Source organism: Balaenoptera musculus, chromosome 14 (assembly GCF_009873245.2).
Source record: "Balaenoptera musculus isolate JJ_BM4_2016_0621 chromosome 14, mBalMus1.pri.v3, whole genome shotgun sequence".
NCBI lineage: Eukaryota > Metazoa > Chordata > Mammalia > Artiodactyla > Balaenopteridae > Balaenoptera > Balaenoptera musculus.
The window spans coordinates 48,919,659-48,939,741 of record NC_045798.1 but is presented as its reverse complement, the minus strand read 5'-3'; the positions used below and the strand labels follow the sequence as shown (position 1 = coordinate 48,939,741).

The 20,083-nt window shown below is 34.9% G+C and overlaps 1 protein-coding gene across 1 annotated transcript in view; it reads left to right on the top strand.

The window, feature by feature from the left end:
• CCDC178 (coiled-coil domain containing 178) overlaps positions 1 to 20,083 on the top strand; it is a 365,246-nt gene that overhangs the window by 6,529 nt on the left and 338,634 nt on the right. Inside the window, exon 3 of the mRNA XM_036874296.1 lies at positions 2,573 to 2,712. Coding sequence (XP_036730191.1) covers positions 2,573 to 2,712 — 140 coding nt within the window. The remainder of the gene's footprint in view (positions 1 to 2,572; positions 2,713 to 20,083) is intronic.

Below are 20,083 nucleotides of genomic sequence, written 5' to 3'. Positions count from 1 at the left end.
ACATAAACTGCCATTTGCCCACACAATCAGGCTGTCCGTATTTTTTCTCAAATGAAAGTTTCATGTTGCAGTCTCAACAAACCTCAGCTCTGGCCTAGGTCCAGGAGGATCTTGCTCTTATGCATTGATTCTGAGCAAGGAAATTGGAGTTGGGCAGATTTTTAGAGAGAATGAGTGTCCTGCCTGAGCTTAATGCTTGAAATACTCACCCTGATCCTTTGTGCACAGGCTTCATGAGGAGGAGCTCTATCCATTTATGTTTAACTAAAACTGTGGCTTCATTGTATCATGGAATTTTAGGTGAAAATGATCTTATATAACACCCTGCCAACTAGTTCATTTATTCAGTGAGAAATCTGAGGTTAGCAACTGAGTAGTTTTAGCTTAAAAAAGCACACTTACTTATCAGTCAAGCTGAAAAATGAGTGACCATGGACACCTAGTTTAGTGACCTAAGTGTATCTATAATGTGGGCAAAATTAAGAAGTGGAAAGGAAAGTTTTAGCTTACACTGTGCATGTATTAGAATAAAGCAGTAATAAGAACTCCTGAATTCTTGTTCTTTCTTGTGCTGCTTGTGATGCCATGTCTTCTATAGACGTTCAGTGCAAAATTTAACGTCACAGGATTTCATTTTCCCCACTTAACCGTACGTAAAATGTTAATCCTAAACCACGGAGTGTTGTGGAAATTCATTAATACTCACCTAGTAGGTTGAGAATGGCACACGTAGAAAAATGTTAAATGAGTCATTGCTATCTTTGCTTTCTCCACATTTAATGAAGCAAAACAATGTTTTTGAGTGTAAGGGCAACCGCCTGGTTGCTAAATGTACTGTATTGAAACCTTATTTCTTGGGGAAGGGCAACATGCCCTTATCAGGACGTTTGGATAAGAGATCAACATGTACTTTTTACCAGCTTGTTTTTTGGTCCTTTGACTGTTACAGAGATGAAAATATATATATCTATCTGTGTATGAACTAAAAGGGTAAAATGGAATATAACACAAAAAAATAGTCATACTGAGTATATGTGTTCACTATGGTCAAAGCATAGTAAAATACATTAGAATATCAGCATTGATATCTTGAAGGAACATTCGAATTTCAAAAACAAGGGATATGTGAAACTTCTGAGAGGTGCCCTGAAATATATTTTAAGAACTGCTTCTCTTTATTTTGCCACATTTTAAAAAATATAAAAACAACCTTCATGGTATTGCTTACACTCCAAAGCCAGAGAGATATAGTTCAAGTCCCAGCTCTCCCACATCCCAGCTCTGTGGAATAGGGCACTTTATATAACTTCTCTAAGCTTTGATTTCCTCATTTGAAATCAAGAGAATAATAAGATTCTCTTAAGATTGTTGTGAGGATTAAATAATATGTGGCATCAAAAGTACTTAGCACAGTTCCATGTTTGGCACATATTTTAGTGCTCAAAACTGTTTATATATATATTTTTTTCTATATGGGCTATTATTTTATATATGGGATACGAAGATATATGAGATAAACACTTATAAATGAAACACATGCCATTTTGACAGAGATTGCATTTTTGGAGGAGGATATTATGAGATATTTAAAAGATAAAGATATTTAAAAGATTGCAGTTTAAATGAAGCTATCTGAAATATTTACCATCTCTATGTGTTGACATTGAAACAAAAGGCACAGACTGGAGGCAACAGCATTATTTCTGTGTTCCTCAAGGTTAACTGCAATGAGGACATCAGACTGTTCTCATTGAGGCACCAAACCTATTCTGTGTCTTGCATTTAAGATCAGTGATTGCAGCTGTAATCCAGACCAATAGAGTCTTTAGAGGCAAAAAGACTGCAAGTAAGCACTTTGGTGGAGTCTCACGGACAACTTTGCTGTGCTTCTGCAACCTTCAGTTGATTCGGAACATGCCAGGATTAGAATCACTGAGGCACATCAGACTGAGTGGATTTTATGATGAGTACAACTTGAATGCCATAGTGAGAACATCAATCACACTTCGCATGAGACTTCAATTTTTAGAGATGGAAGGTAGAAAATGAGGTTATTATGAGGATGATAGGGACCCGCTTTTATTTTTTTTCAGCAAGAGAAACCATGCTGGATTTAAGGAAGAACTTCCTCAATGCCTGAGTGGTTAGATATTATTTACATTGGAACATGTGGGGTCTCTTTGAGGGGAGAATTTAAAATACATGTCAAAGTCATTTTTTAAGTCATTCAGGATCTATTTAGAAACAAATGGATTAACTGGTTTCTACCTTTTTTCTTTTTTCATGATGCTATGGAACACTTTAACTTTTTAACTTTCTTGAAGTTTTATTCTTGCTTCTTAGATTTATTTTTATTTGTTACAGTTTAAGTTATAAATGATCATTTTATTTTAGCTTTCGGATTTTTTGAAGGTTAATTCTATAGTTCTCTGACATTTATCAATCTGTTGATTAAAGAAAGTTTGAGTGTTAGTACTAGTAAAGCAGAATACTTTTTGTATATTCTGAACTTCAGGGTTTACTATTCTGTATATGACTGTGAACTGATATCCTCTGTCTGCTTTATCTATAGGGGTGAATGAAGGCATTTACTTCAGCCACCCATGCCGACGTAAAAGCTGTGCTTTAGTAAACATCCCAGCACCATGTGTCAACAAAATGATTTCACACATTGAAGATGTAGAGTCTAAAATACAGGAGCATCTGAAACAGGTAAGTGATAATTAACATGCTAACATTTTTGTAAGCTCTATAGGGCCTATAAGCATCTGTTACTTAAAGAACCTGGGGAATTATTATTTTTTTTAATGATTCTTGGACTACTTTATAGAATCTTGGCTCAGTTACATAATTTACTAATCTAGATATGTTTTTGATAGTGTCATTTCAGAAGGGTGAAATGACCTTATTAAATAGATTTTTTTTTTTCTTATGTGTTTGTTCTTTATCCACAGGCAATCATGCTAAGTAGTAATTTCCATAGCCAACTTGACTAGTAAATTAAATAGCATTTACATCCTTTTTAGGGACACTAAACTGATTAGATGATTAGATGAGTAAATTGGTGTATAAAAGGACAGAATGCCCTCTTTAATGAGTTATTTTGTTCTAAAGAAATACTCAACAGGTCTGTTAAAAGAGAATATAATGATTCTTCCTTTGTCTTTTTAAACTGATAAAGTTTGCCTTTATTATTCTGAAGGGAGTTCAATCTTGAAATCACTGAAACTTTTAGTTATTTTCAAAGGATGATTTAGGAATGATTAAAAAACCTTCTCATACATTTTATTAATATTATGTTTCTAAGCAATTAATGCACAACTACGCTGCCCAGACAGGAAGATAAGTTTGTCAGAGATTTGTGCTGTTTCCCTTCCTTCACCACTGTTACTGGATCTGGCTCTGAGAGAGTTCTGATGGGCCCTCATCATGCTTGATCTAGGGTGTAGTTTCCTTCCAGAGGCATTAGAGTGCCGTCTTTAAGATCACAGCCCTTAGAGCCACATATTCTGTGAACTTAGATGGGAATGGTGATAATAATATTGTGTTAGTTAAGTGCTGGCATATGGTATTAGCTATGTGTATTGTTATTTCTACAATATTATTTATATCATTCTGTATTAGTATTATATTTATCTCTGTTGCTTTTTTGTTTCCCCAAACCAGAATACCCCTTCACAAAATGCTTCGCAGGTCACAGGTCTAATGGTGGCCTGGGCCTTGAAGAGTATATTAAATAGATAAAAGAGAATTAATATTAATTAATATGATATGCTGTACACATCACATGTGTTTTAATTAACAATTATGCGTGTTGTTAAAAATGATGAAAATAGATTCATAGGTATTTTAATAAACAATTATAGTAACTGTAGTATAATAGCTATTATAAACCATTGTAATAACTCAAAACTGTTGTTGAATTGTTAATGTTATGTCTAACTGATAGATGGGGAAATAATAATTTAAAGTAGTTGAGAATCTTGTTCAAGGTCACAAGACAGAATTGGGATTTGAACACACACCCTCTTTTATCAAAGCCCATGTTCATTACCCAATCCTGCTTGGGATTCTGAGCAGTTAATGAACTGTTAAACACTATGGATAATGCACCAGCTAAAATATTACCTTAGATAAAAGTAATTCACAAAATAAGCTAAGATATTTTATAGCTTATCTTCAGGAAAACTGAAAAACCAGCCTTTTTGTGTAAATATATTATGTAAATGAGCCAGCTGCTGTAAGTTTGTCCATCCACTCATAGACGTTTAACTGCAATTCTGAATCTTGAAAAGAAAATTTTTCAGAGTAGAGTTACTGTGAACATTTTATCTATATTTGTTTTTGCAAAGAATGAGAAGACATGGAAAAATGATGGAAATAATCACCTGGATAACTTCCTATACAAATAAGAGTTTTTGTTTTATTTTTCTTCCACCTGATTCTCCCAGACTGCCTAGAATAGAGAGAGTTTTATTTAATTTGGAATGATCTCTACTAAATTGAAAATTTCTTCTTCATTTAATCAATACAAGTCATTTAGATGCTACTATGATTTAAAAGAATGGCTTAGAGAGAAAGTATTTAGAAATCATTCTTTAAAATATAAAGAATATATTGTACAAAAATAATAACTTTATCATTAATAACAATGATAATAAAGCTTATGTTTATTAAGTGCTTACTGTATATCATAGGCTGTATTAAACACTTAATATGCATGATTTTATTGAATCTTTATGGAAACCTTGTGAGGTAGGAAGTGCCATTATCCCCAGTTATGGATGAGGAAGATGATTGCAAAGGTTGATTCCTCCTTTCTCCCAGAGCTAGCATCCAGACCAGGTGTGTCTGAGACCTATGACCACTCTGTTCACCACTGTACTGAGTCACCTCTATGCCTGAAAGTATGTCAGCTGTGAGGACCCAATAACATGAATGTTAAAATGCTTATACTTGGAAAACGTTGCTTTGCTTACACCATTTTGTATCCGTTTTTAATTCTGAAACCTAATGTTTGATCATCTGACCCTCTTGACCAAATACTTTGAGTTCTCTCATTCTGTTAATTCTATTTCATTTGAAACCTCAAACCTGACACATCCACCATTTCCCATTCTATCATACCCATTTTCTTTTACTTCCTTGCCTAACCAATTCATCTCTTAAAACACTCACCAACTGGTATATTTGGTCCTTTACTTCTTTATTCTGCAGTCCTTTTAGTCTGACAAAGTGCCAAATCTAATGAGCTCTCTCTGATGGTCCGCCATCTTCACTCCTACACCCAGGCTGCTGAATAGTGATGGAGAACATTACACAATAATCCAAATTTGAGATATTATGCATTCATGGTTTCCAACCTCAATGGGACCTTTCATAGTGCTCTGAAATTATTCTATTTGTGAATCAGAACTTTCCCTCGTATTCTTTGGTGGCTACTCTAGTCCTCTCTTTTGTTCGGGTTTCCAAATCCTCCACCTCACTACTCAGTCATCTCTTACTTCCCAAAGAAAATAGGAGATAAAATAACAGAAATGCCTCAAACCCCTGTTATCTCACCTATGCACGTCCTTGAATTCCACAAACATAATTCCCTTTGTCCTTCCATTGAAGATCCATCCCCCCACCAAATGGCTCTCCCTTCACCTGTGTTCCATCTTCTGCCTTTGCAAGGATCTTGTTCCATCAGGCGTTGTTCCAATCATCCTATGTTCCAAATCTCCTCTTTTATTAACTCACTCCTGTCAACGTTTAAAATATTGATGTTTCTCCTGTGTTCAAGAAATTTTTTCATCCCATACATCCCTTTAAATATATCCCCTTTTCACTTTCTCTTCTCATTCCATGTAACATCTGAAAAGAGTTGCCTAAATTTAGTATCTCTGATCCCTCACCTCCCACTTACCCATTTATTCATTGCAATCTGTATTTGGTCCTCATTCTAATGAAAATACCTTCAGAAAAATAACCACTGTTTTTTGTGTTGTCTATTGCTACAAGCGTGTGTGTGTGCACACACACACAAACACACACACTCTAAAACTTTGTGGCTAGAACAAGCATTTATTTGGTTACCGTTGAGCAATTTGTTCTGTGCTCAGCTGGATAATTTTGTTGGTTCTTGCCTGGGGCCAATCATGTGGCTGCACATATCTGCTAAGTCAACTGGAAATAGTGATAATGATGGCCTCGCTCACATGCCTGGTGGTTGGGAGAGTATTTTAAGAGGACAAATCTCAATGGGTAAGTGCTTAATAAAGCTTTGCTTGTGTTATGTTTGCTGAAGTCCCACTGGCCAAAGCAAAGCCTATAATCAGTCCCTCTGTTAATCCAGTAGAGTATTAGAGAAAACGTGGATGCCAGGAGACATGATTCTTTGGAAACTATTTATGTAGCAATCTATTAGCTAGTCCATTGGCAACATGATGAACCATCCATCCAAATGCAAACTATAATCACCAGCTCCCAAGAAGTTTTATTCCATAATGGTATCATGCAGACGTCCATGGTCACACATACTGCAAAAGATCTGACGCAGGCAATATTTCTTAGGTGCAGCTTCTTTTTGACCCAGAAATATGTGAATTAAAATGAGAAGTTAAATACTGTTTCTGCATACTTAGCATATAATGGTGAAGCAGGTACAGAATCATCACAAAAAACATTCTCATTTCCATAAGGGGAGGAATGAAAGGCACATAGCTTTCACTAATGCATAAAATTTTGAAATTTATCAGAGCACATGATGTTAGGTCTACCACATCTGGGACCAAGGAATGTTTCTTGATTTAGGACTCAGTTCTGCTTCCTGGGAATAGTTTCTGAATTTGTTGTTCTCCTTGTCTCTTTAATCTACTCTCTGAGCTCTTTGCTCTTTGATTTTCATAATAGACCTGAATAGCTATCTCAGACGTTTTCCTGTATTAGTCTGCTCATGCTGCCATAACAAAATACCATAGACCTGGTGGCTTAAACAACAGAAATTTATTTTCTCACAGTTCTTCTAGAGGCTGGAAGTCCAAGGTCAAGGTGCTATCAGGGTTGGTTTCTAGTGGGGAATCTCTTCCTGGTTTGTAAGCAGCCTCCTTCTCACTGTGTCCCCACATGGCCTTTCCTCTGTGCCCATATGTTGAGAGAGAGAGCTCTGGTGTCTCTTCCCCTTCTTATAAGAACACAGGTGTTATTGTATTAGGACCCCACCCTTATGACATCATTTAACTTTATCTGCTAATACAGTCACATTGGAGACTAAGGCTTCAACATACGAATTTTGGGGGCAGACAGATCAGTCCATAACACTGCCATAATAAGCTGGAAGCTCAGAAGCTTTTTTGTATTTTGAACTCTCTCTTGTTTTTTAGTTCAAAATGTTTCAATTCTCCTAAGAACTTCAGGGTTTCATATTAATCTCATTGGGTTTAACCCCACAACTTAAAAGCTGTGGCCATATTCTTTTTTTTTTTCTTTAACATAATTTCTTTTAGTTAGGTAATTTTTTATATTCTCCTAAATCGCATTGGTTTTTTAAAATAAACTTTATTTTAGAACAGATTGAAACTTCTAGAAAAATTGGGATGATGATACAGAGATTTCATATATACTTACATAATATCTTACATTAGTGCAGTACATTTGTAGTATAGTACATTTGTTGTAATTAATGAACCAATATTTGTACATTATTACTAACTGTAGTTCATACTTTATTTTAATTTTCTTAGGCTTATTTGAGATGAAATTCATGTAACATAAAATTAACCGTTTTAAAGTGAACAACTTAGCAACATTTAGTGCATTCACAAAGTTGTGCTGTCACCACTTCTATCTAGTTCCAGGACATTTTCACCACTGCAAAATAAAGCCTCACACACATTAAAGATTTAATCCTCATTTAACTCTCTACTCTGGCCTGGCAACCACAATCTGCTTTCTATTTGTATGGATTTACCTTTTCTGGAGTTTTTGTATAAAGGAAATCATACAATATGTGATCTTTTGTGTCTGGCTTCTCTTACTTAGCATAACATTTTCAGGTCCATCTGCATTGCACCATGTATCAGTCCTTCCTTTTTTATGGCTTAATAATATTCCACTGTATGTATATACGACAATTTGTTTAACTGTTCATCTGTTAATGGACATTTGGGTTGTTTCTACCCTTTGTCTATTGTAGATATGGCTGAAATGAACCTTCATATACAAGGATTTGTTTGAGCACCTGTTTTCAATTCTTTTGGGTATATACCCGAAAGTATAATTTTGGGTAAAATTACTTTGTCATATGGTAGTTGTATGTTTAACTTATTGAGAATGACCAAACTGTTTTTCATAGCTCAAATATTTTTGTTCTTGAGTTGTGAGAGTTCTTTATATGTTTTGGATTACTAGACCCTAATCAAATATATGATTTGCAAACATTTTCTCCAGTTATGTAGGTTGTCTTTCACTTTCTTGATCACGTTACCTGATGTACAAAAGTTTTTTATTTTGACGAAGTTCAGTTTATCTTTTTTTTTCTTTTCTTGTTCATGCTTTTGTTGTCATATCTAAGAATTCATTGCCAAATCCCAGGTCATGCAGATTTACCTTTATGTTTTCTTCTTTGAGTTTTATGGTTTTAGCACTTACATTTAAATCTTTGATACATTTTACATATAGGAGACATGTATATCCTTGGAGTCAAAGGTAAGATAATGGTGGATTAAAAATGACTACCCTCCTCCTTTATACCTCCTTCCATTAACAGTCTATTCTCTCAACCTTTAAACATAGACTGGACTTGTGACTTGTTTTGAACAACAAATATGTCAGAAGAAATGTCATATAACTGCTAAGCAAAGTGTCAAGAAGCCTTGAAGCTTCTGCTTTCACTGTCTTGCTGCTGTAAGTTCCCCAGGTAAAGAAGCCTAATCTTACCTCTTTGAGGATGAATGACCAGGTAGAGAGACAGACCCAACCCACAGCAAGCACAAAACATCAGACTTGTGAGTGAAGTTGTTTTGAACTATCTATCCTAGTCAAGCTGCCAGATGACTGCATTAGTTTGAGGTCACATTAGTGACCAAGAAAACCACACAGCTGAGCCCATCTTACATGGTAACTCATAAAATTATGAGCAAATAAAACGGGGAATATTTATAGCCACTAAGTTTAAGAGTGGCTTATTATGCAGCAATAAATTATGCATTGTTGAATACGACACTGAAATACACAGGCACATGTGCGTATACACCACATTAAACTGAGTAAAATGGAAAATTTTATTCTGTGTGGTGTTGAAAATGAAACTGTTGACCACTTTCTCCTTCTGGAAAAATCCCATTTCTATTTTTTTTTAGTGTCTTTTGCTAACTTGACTCTAACAGGCTTTATTCCTACTTTGGTAGATATTCCTTCCAGTCTTTATGGCAGATCATTTTTCCTCTGACCATATTGGAAATACTGGTGCTCCCCAGACATGTCCTCTTCTCATTTTACTCTCCCTTTGGGTAATACCATTTGAATTTATGTTATTTATGTACTGTCTGCTTATACCAACTTGAGATTCCCAGCTCAGATTTCACTTTTTTTATAAGACCTGTATACCCAATGCCTACTGAACATCTTTTTATATATATCTTTGAATCACCTCAAATTCAAAACATACGAAACTAGTTATTTCTTTCTTCTGTGTTCCCAGGTGCAATTAAAGGAACATTATTCACCCAGTAACCTAAGCCAGAAAGTTGATTAATTATAATGACTGTTCACTTTTCCTTTATATACAATTACTAATTTTTTGGGTTTTTTTAATTTAATTTAATTTTTTATACAACAGGCTCTTACTAGTTATCTATTTTATACATATCAGTATATATATGTCAATCGCAATCTCCCAATTCATCACACCACCACCACCACCCGCCCCGCTCTCCCCTCCTTGGTGTCCATACGTTTGTTCTCTACATCTGTGTCTCTATTTCTACCTTGCAAACCGGTTCATCTGTACCATTTTTCTAGATTCCACATATATGCGTGAATATATGATATTTGTTTTTCTCTTTCTGACTTACTTCACCCTGTATGACAGACTGTAGGTCCATCCATGTCTCTACAAAGGACCCAGTTTTGTTCCTTTTTATGGCTAAGTAATATTCCATTGTATATATGTACCACATCTTCTTTATCCATTCGTTTGTCGATAGGCACTTAGGTTGCTTCCATGACCTAGCTATTGTAAATAGTACTGCAGTGAAAATTGGGGTGCATGTGTCTTTTTGAATTATGGTTTTCTCTGGGTATATGCCCAGTAGTGGGATTCCTGGGTCATATGGTAGTTCTATTTTTAGTTTTTTAAGGAGCTTTCATACTGTTCTCCGTAGTGGCTGTATCAGTTTACATTCCCACCAACAGTGCAAGAGGGTTCCCTTTTCTCCACACCCTCTCCAGCATTTGTTGTTTGTAGATTTTCTGATGATGCCCATTCTAACTGGTGTGAGGTGTTACCTCACTGTAGTTTTGATTTGCATTTCTCTAATAATTAGTGCTGTTGAGCAGCTTTTCATGTGCCTCTTGGCCATCTGAATGTCTTCTTTGGAGAAATGTCTATTTAGGTCTTCTGCCCATTTTTTGATTGGTTGTATGTTTTTTTAATGTTGAGCTGCATGGAGAATGTTTTGTAGTAAGAATCAACCAATTACAAACCATGGGCCAACTTCAGCCCAAAGCCTGTATTTGTAATACCAATAAGCTTAGAATGGTGTTAACATTCTTAGGTTTGTAAAGAAAAACAGAAAAGAACATGTAACATGTTGATCTATAAAGAGTAAATATTATATGCTTTTGAAAAAAAATATTGAGCTGCATGAACTGTTTATATATTTTGGAGATTAATCCTTTGTGCGTTGATTCATTTGCGAATATTTTCTCCCATTCGTAGGGTTGTCTTTTCGTCTTGTTTATGGTTTCCTTTGCAGTGCAAAAGCTTTTAAGTTTCATTAGGTCCCATTTGTTTATCTTTGTTTTTATTTCCATTACTCTAGTCTTTACTAGAGGAAGGTGGGTCAAAAAAGATCTTGCTGTGATTTATGTCAAAGAGTGTTCTTCCTATGTTTTCCCCTAAGAGTTTTATAGTGTCCCGTCTTACATTTAGGTCTTTAATCCATTTTGAGTTTATTTTTGTGTATGGTGTTAGGGAGTGTTCTAATTTCATTCTTTTATATGTAGCTGCCCAGTTTTCCCAGCAGCACTTATTGAAGAGGCTGTCTTTTCTCCACTGTATATCCTTGCCTCCTTTGTCATAGATTAGTTGACTATAGGTGCATGGGTTTATATCTGGGCTTTCTATTCTGTTCCGTTGATCTATATTTCTGTTTTTGTGCCAGTACCATATTGTCTTGATTACTGTAGCTTTGTATTATAGTCTGAAATCTGGGAGTCTGATTCCTCCAGCTCCATTTTTTTCCCTCAACATTGCTTTGGCTATTCGGGGTCTTTTGTGTCTCCATACAAATTTTAAGATTTTTTTGTTCTAGTTCTGTAAAAAATGCCATGGATAATTTGATAGGGATTGAGCTGAATATGTAGATTGCTTTGGATAGTATAGTCAGTTTCACAGTATTGATTCTTCCAATCCAAAACATGGTATATCTCTCCATCTGTTGGTGTCATCTTTGATTTCTTTCATCAGTGTTTTATAGTTTTCTGAGTACAGGTCTTTTACCTCCTTAGGTAGGTTTATTCCTACGTATTTTATTCTTTTTTTTGCAATGGTGAATGGGATTGTTTCCTTAATTTCTCTTTCTGATTTTTCATTGTTAGTGTATAGGACTGCAAGAGATTTCTGTGCATTAATTTTGTATCCTGCAACTTTACCAACTTCATTGATTAGCTTTAGTAGTGTTCTGGTGGCATCTTTAGGATTTTCTGTGTATAGTATCATGTCATCTGCAAACAGTGACATTTTTACTTCATCTTTTCCAATGTGTATTCCTTTTATTTCTTTTTCTTCTCTGATTGCCATGGCTAGGACTTCCAAAACTATGTTGAATAATAGTGGTGAGAGTGGACATCCTTGTCTTGTTCCTGATCTTAGAGAAAATGCTTTCAGTATTTCACCATTGAGAATGATATTGGCTGTGGGTTTGTCATATATGGCCTTTATTATGTTGAGGTAGGTTCCCTCTATGCCCACTTTCTGGAGAGTTTTTATCATACATGGGTGTTGAATTTTGTCAAAAGCTTTTTCTGCATCTATTGAGATGATCATATGGTTTTTATCCTTCAGTTTGTTAATATGGTGTATCACATTGGTTGATTTGTGTATATTGAAAAATCCTTGCATCCCTGGGATAAATCCCACTTGATCATGGTGCATGATCCTTTTAATGTATTGTTGGATTCTGTTTGCTAGTATTTTGTTGAGGATTTTTGCCTCCATATTCATCAATGATACTGGTCTGTAATTTTCTTTTTTTGTAGTATCTTTGTCTGGTTTTGGTTTCAGAGTGTTGGTGGCCTCGTAGAATGAGATTGGGAGTGTTCCTTCCTCTGCAATTTTTTGGAAGAGTTTGAGAAGGATGGGTGTTAGCTCTTCTCTAAATGTTTGATAAAATTCACCTGTGAAGCCATCTGGTCCTGGACTTTTGTTTGTTGGAAGATTTTTAATTACAGTTTCAATTTCATTACTTGTGATTGGTCTGTTCATATTTTCTAGTTCTTCCTGGTTCAGTCTTGGAAGGTGATACCTTTCTAACAATGTGTCCATTTCTTCCAGGTTGTCCATTTTATTGGCATAGAGTTGCTTGTAGTAGTCTCTTATGATGCTGTGTTTTTCTGCGGTGTCCGTTGGAACTTCTTTTTCATTTCTAATTTTATTGATTTGATTCATCTCCCTCTTTTTCTTGATGAGTCTGGCTAATGGTTTATCAATTTTGTTTATCTTCCCAAAGAACCAGCTTTTCACTTTATTTATCTTTGCTACTGTTTTCTTTGTTTCTCTTTAATTTATTTCTGCTCTGATGTTTATGATTTCTTTCCTTCTACTAACTTTGGCTTTTGTTTGTTCTTCTCTCTCTAGTTCTTTTCAATGTAAGGTTAGATTGTTTATTTGAGATTTTTTTTTGACTCTTGAGGTAGGATTGTATTGCTATAAACTTCACTTAGAACAGCAGTTCTGAGCTTTTGCTGCATCCCATAGGTTTTGGGTCGTTGTGTTTTCATTGTCATTTGTCTCTAGGTATTTTTAGATTTCCTCTTTGAATTCTTCAGTGATCTCTTGGTTATTTACCAACGTATTGTTTAGCCTCCATGTGTTTGTGTTTTTTACGTTTTTTTCCCCTTGTAATTTATTTCCAATCTCATAGCATTGTTGTTGGAAAAGATGCTTGATATGATTTCAGTTTTCTTCAATTTACCGAGGCTTGATTTGTGACCTAATTGAGATCTATCCTGGAGAATGTTCCATGTGCACTTGAGAAGAAAGTGTAATCTGCTGTTTTCAGATGGAATTTCCTATAAATATCAATTAAATCTATCTGGTCTATTGTGTCATTTAAAGCTTGTGTTTCCTTATTAATTTTAAGTCTGGATGATCTGTCCATTGGTGTAAGTGAGGTGTTAAAGTCCCCCACTATTATTGTGTTACTGTCGATTTCCTCTTTTATAGCTGTTAGCAGTTGCCTTATGTATTGAGGTGCTCCTATGTTGGGTGCATATATATTTATAATTGTTACATCTTCTTCTTGGATTGATCCCTTCATCATTATGTAGTGTCCTTCCTTGTCTCCTGTACCATTCTTTATTTTAAAGTCTATTTTATCTGATACTAGTATTGCTGCTTCAGCTTTCTTTTGATGTCCATTTGCAGAGAATATCTTTTTCCATCCTCTCTTTTGCAGTCTGTATGTGTCCCTAGGTTTGAAGTGGCTCTCTTGTAGACAGCATATATATGGGTCTTGTTTTTGTATCCATTCAGCAAGCCTGTGTCTTTTGGTTGGAGCATTTAATCCATTCCCATTTAAGGTAATTATCGATATGTATGTTCCTATTACCAATTTCTTAATTGTTTGGGGTTTGTTTTTTGTAGGTCCTTTTCTTCTCTTGTGTTTCCCACTTAGAGAAGTTCCTTCAGCATTTGTTGTAGAGCCGGTTTGGTGGTGCTGAATTCTCTTAGCTTTTGCTTGTCTGTAAAGCTTTTGATTTCTGTGTCAAATCTGAATGAGATCCTTGTTGGATAGAGTAACCTTGGTTGTAGGTTCTTCCCTTTCATCACTTTAAATATATCATGCCACTCCCTTCTGGCTAATAGACTTTCTGCTGAGAAATCAGCTGTTAACCTTATGGGAGTTCCCTTGTATGTTATTTGTCATTTTTCCCTTGCTGCTTTTAATAATTTTTCTTTGTCTTTAATTTTTGTCAATTTCATTACTATGTGTCTTGGCACGTCTCTCCTTGGGTTTATCCTGCTTGGGACTCTGTGCGCTCCTGAACTTGGGTGGCTATTTCCTTTCCCATGTTAGGGAAATTTTCAACTATAGTCTCTTCAAATGTTTTCTTGGGTCCTTTCTCTCTCTCTTCTCCTTCTGGGACCCCTATAATGCGAATGTTGGTGTGTTTAATGTTGTCCCAGAGGTCTCTTAGGCTGTCTTCATTTCTTTTTATTCTTTTTTCTTTATTCTGTTCTGTGGCAGTGAATTCCACCATTTTGTCTTCCAGGTTACTTACCTGTTCTTCTGCCTCAGTTATTCTGCTATTGATTCCTTCTAGTGTATTTTTCATTTCAGTTATTGTATTGTTCATCTCTGTTTGTTCTTTAATTCGTCTAGGTGTTTGTTCTGTAATTCTTCTAGGTCTTTGTTAAACATTTCTTGCAGCTTCTCGATCTTTGCCTCCATTCTTTTTCCGAGGCCCTGGATCATCTTCACTATCATTATTCTGAATTCTTTTTCTGGAAGGCTGCCTATCTCCACTTCATTTAGTTGGTGTTTTATCTTGTTCCTTCATCTGGTACTTAGTCCTCTACCTTTTCATTTTGTCTGTCTTTCTGTGAATGTGGTTTTTGTTCCACAGGCTGCAGGATTGTAGTTCTTCTTGCTTCTGCTGTCTGCCCTCTGGTGGATGAGGCTATCTAAGAGGCTTGTGCAAGCTTCCTGATGGGAGCGACTGGTGGTGGGTAGAGCTGAGTGTTGCTCTGGTGGGCAGAGCTCAGTAAAACTTTAATCTGCTTGTCTGCTGATGGGTGGGGCTGAGTTCCCTCCCTGCTGGTTGTTTGGCCTGAGGCAACCCAGCACTGGAGCCTACCGGGCTCTTTGGTGGGGCTAATGGTGGACTCTGGGAGGTCTCATGCCAAGCAGTACTTCCCAGAACTTCTGCTGCCAGTGTACTTGTCCCTGCTCTGAGCCACAGGTGCCCCCCACTTCTGCAGGAGACCCTCCAACACTAGCAGGTAGGTCTGGTTCAGTCTCCTATAGGGTCACTGCTCCTTCCCCCTGGGTCCTGATGTGCACACTACTTTGTGTGTGCCCTCCAAGAGTGGAGTCTCTGTTTCCCCAGTCCTGTCAAAGTCTTGCAATCAAATCCCTTTAGGCTTCAAAGTCTGATTCTCTGGGAATTCCTCCTCCCGTTGCCGGACCCCAGGTTGGGAAGCCTGATGTGGGGCTCAGAACCTTCACTACAGTGGGTGGACTTTTGTGGTATAATTGTTCTCCAGTTTGTGAGACACCCACCCAATGGTTATGGGCTTTGATTTTATTGTGATTGTGCCCCTCGTACTGTCTCATTGTGGCTTCTCCTTTGTCTTTGGATGTGGGGTATCTTTTTGGTGAGTTCCAGTGTCTTCCTGTCAATGATTGTTCAGCAGTTAGTTGTGATTCCAGTGTTCTCGCAAGAGGGAGTGAGCGCACGTTCTTCTACTCCGCCATGTTGAACCAATCTCCTACTAATTTGTTTTGATTCCACCTCTAGAATGTGTCTCAGATGCAGACAGTTCTTCCCATCCATACTGTAGGATTTTCATTCAGGCCATTCTCATTTTTGCCAGTGTTACTGTAAGAGCCCTTCACTGGTACCTCTGCTTTAGTCATTTCTTCCTCCCTTCCTTCTTCTATATAATAGGCCATATGCCTTCTCTTTTCTAAATATATTGTTGCCAGTAATCTGCCTAAAACCCTCCTCTGAATGTCTCATGTCACAGTGGTTATTTCATATTCCTTGGCATGACATAAAAGTCATTTATAAAATAATATTTATTCTTAAGCTTCATGTCCCTTCATATACTCTGTTTTAGCTTTGATTAACTCTCTTAACCCTGGACCTTAACCCATGCATCTTCTCTTATCTCTGTTTAACCCTCATTTCTTCCCACAAACTACCTTTGCCCTCCAAAGCTTTGGATAGCTGTCTTCCCTTGAATCTCATATGACATTTTACTGACCAAATTAGCACAGTGTATTTTATTTGTTTCTTTATATCTCTGTCCTATGTGATTGTAAGATCTGGGAAGTTAAAGTCTATTTATAATTCACCACTAACCATAGTACCTACTAAAACCTGGCACATTATAGGCATTAAATACTTCTGAATGAATGGATTCAGGAATGATTTTTAAAAAATTATGTCAGGTTTTGCACATGCTTTTAAATGCATGGGAAGGATGTACTTGTTCTTAAGTTTAAAAAAAATTTTGGCATGTTGTTTGATAAATATTGCCTATGCTTTCAAGATGATTTGGACTTTTGAATAGGGTAGTTATAGGAAACCCCCTATTGACTGTGAGTTCAAAGTTATGAGTATTTTTTTCAGATGAAAGTAGGTCACAGTTGTGGGGATAGTATTCAGCGTTAGTACTCACATCTACAAATATTTTACAGTAAAAGGGAGATTCCCAACATGAAGTTAATTTTTTTGAGTAGAAAATATTTAGGTTTTATGAATACTTTCTTTGTCTCAGGAACTTAAATAGCATTTAAATATTCAAAATATTTGGTAATAATTTCCAATAAAATTATGGAGTTAAAAAATCAGGGTCAGTTAGAATGTTACATGTATCAAGCAGGAGTTTGTAGGCAGTGTGTTTTAGAGCTATAAGTAAATAAAGTATTTTATTTCAACCATAATTTGATGATTCTTAATATCATACATATTTAAAGTATGTCCAATTTGACATTTTTAGTCCCCCCCCTTTTGTTTCTCTTTGCTCTTTTAAAGAGACAGAAATAGGAAATGCATAGGATTTTGTGGTTAGTTGGATAAAATTGATTATAAGTCGTAATCAGTATTTCTAAATATCTCAGATATTTATCATAATAAGTAATATTCTAAGCTTAATAATTACAGAAATTGTATTAAAAATAATTTAAAGTGACTTTGAGAGATTTCTAAGACTTGTCTAAATATTTCAGATAGGAAGCTATACATGGAAAACTCAAATTTTCCTCTGGTATTGTAGGCCTTCCCTATGTGAACCATTTAAGTATCCTGATAATTTGATTACTAGGTACCTGAAATTTTGCCTTCTACCATCAGATCAAAAACCGATTAAAATAATTTTTCTTGATTGCTTTATCACTTACCTCTACAAAAATGTTGTGAGGGTCAGGACTTCCCTGTGATCCAGTGGTTAAGACTCCCTTCCAATGCAGGGAGTGTGGGTTCGATCCCTGGTCGGTGAGCTAAGATCCCACATGCTTCATGGCCAAAAAACCAAAACATAGAACAGAAGCAATATTGTAACAAATTCAATAAAGACTTCAAAAAATGGACTATATAAAAAAAAAATCTTTAAAAAAAAGTTGCGAGGGTAAGTTTTTCATCTTAAAATATTTCTCCGTACCAAATATAACTCTATTTCTAAAAATTTAGGTAGCATGTTTTTATCATTATAAAATACATCATTTTCTATGTCATAGAAAATGTGCTATAAAGAGGATCAAACAGAATATTAATTAAGCATTACTCAGTTAAGCATTATTCACTTTAAAATTTGGGACAATTATGTCACAGTACATTAAAATGTCTCTTAACCAATTTCCTTTCTTGTGATACTTCAGCTTCAAATGACTTCTTAGAACTAGTATCACATAAATTAGCCTGATTACAGGTATCTGCACTGTGTAGGACTCTTGAGTTTCCATAATCAAGTGATGTCATTTTTCCCAATTATTAATTAGTTTAACATCTATTAATATATTCATCAAATGTTCATTCTCTTCTCTGCCTGTTTATCATTTGCCATTTTCTTTCTGGTTTATTTGTAATTTCTTGTTGACTTGTAGGAATAAATGATTATCTTTAGTTTGTTGTGTAGGTTTTAAACATATTCTCTCATTTGACTTGTCTTTCTTTGTTATCTTTTTTTAAAAAAAATTCTTAATTTTAATGTACTTAAATTTATCATTTTCCCTTTATTTTAAGTGTTTTGGAACTTGTTTAAGAAATCTTTTCACTATTTCATACAAAATTTTTCCTTTATTTTAAAATTTTGAAGTTTTTTACTTGAGATTTAATTGTTTAACAATGTGAATTTATTTTGTGTGTGAGAGAATGGAATAGGTAGGTATTTTCATTTGTAAAAATATGGAAAATTATTTTTATCAACATCAATTTTATTGCAAAATCCAGTCGTTTCTTAGAAATCAGCTATATCACATCAATCATATATCAAGTTTTTATATATGAGTATATTTATTTCTGGCTTTTTTGTTCCACTGGTTGATTTTATCTCTCTATGATAATACCTCATTTTACTAATTTACATGCTTTATAATATGTTTTGATACTTGATATGGTAGTTCCCTCTTTTTTTCCTTTTTTAAACTTTGACTATTCTTGGTACATATAAATTTTAGAATAAGCTTGTTATGTTACATGCAAACACCCATTGGGATTTCAAACAATTACATTCATCGGTTTTTTATTATGCAGGTGAATTTAGTCTCTCCAGGGTTTTTTTTAAGATTCCTTTGAGTCTCATACTATTGGCCCAAGAAAATTCCGGCAGTATAGCAAATACCAAAATCTGTTTAGAAGAGAGAACTGAGTAGGAGGTAATGGGGAAAATGGGCAAATTGACAAAATTTTCATGCTAAAATACTGGTTTTGTAACATATTTGTATATATAGTATTCATTTAATGTATATCTGTGAGTATATAACTGTATATATAGATACAGATAAATATATGGATAGATCAATTGTCACATATAAGTAGAACATCTTATCCTTTCTGCCCATTTGCATTAATTTTCTGTTAATTGCTGTTCATGTAGTTTTCCCAATTTTTTTCTTGTGTTGTTATTTCTTACATATTTATAGAAATATTGATAGATATCTCTTTTGTGTTAGTTGTAAATTGTTATTCTGCTTGTACAATTCTTTTAACTTATTTATGGTAGCTTTTTCATGGAGATATTAGTGTGTAGACCAATCTGTTATCTGACAAATTCTGGGATTTTTGTAATGTTTAAAAAATTCTTCCTCATATTAAGATTATTAAGATTTTTAATTATTTCTAATACTTTTTTTTACATTAAGTTTCTTTAACCATCTGAAGTTTATTTTTTTTATTGCATGAGGCAGATGTGATACTTTATTCTTAGTTATTTGAATTATCCTAATATTATTCATTGATTGTCCATCTCCATTTTAATTTGAAATGGAAATTTTATAATAAACTAAACTCTCATATATATGGGTAATAAAATGATTACTTACTTTAGCCTATTTTATATTTGGATGACACTCATGCTAAATTTCATTTTTCTCTTTTTTAGTATTGTGGAGAAAAGATATATATGCCTGGAATTTATTATTACATTCAGTATAAATTTTCTTATTTTTCATGCTATAATCTCTCCTCAAATATTTGGATATTCTTTTTTGTCCTTGTATCTATAAATAGTGGACCAGACTGATTACTGGTTGCTAGCATAAGTTTTTGTTGTTTTTTGTTGCAGTTATTATTTGTTTGCTTTTTAGAAGCTGTCAGGGTCTGCTTACATCGAGGGTTTTATCCAGTGTATAAAATTTTTACTCAAGCTCTTTGTAAATAGGAGGTAATATGCTTAGGCAAGGAAGTTGTGGGCCTTTTCTTTTGCCTTAAGAAG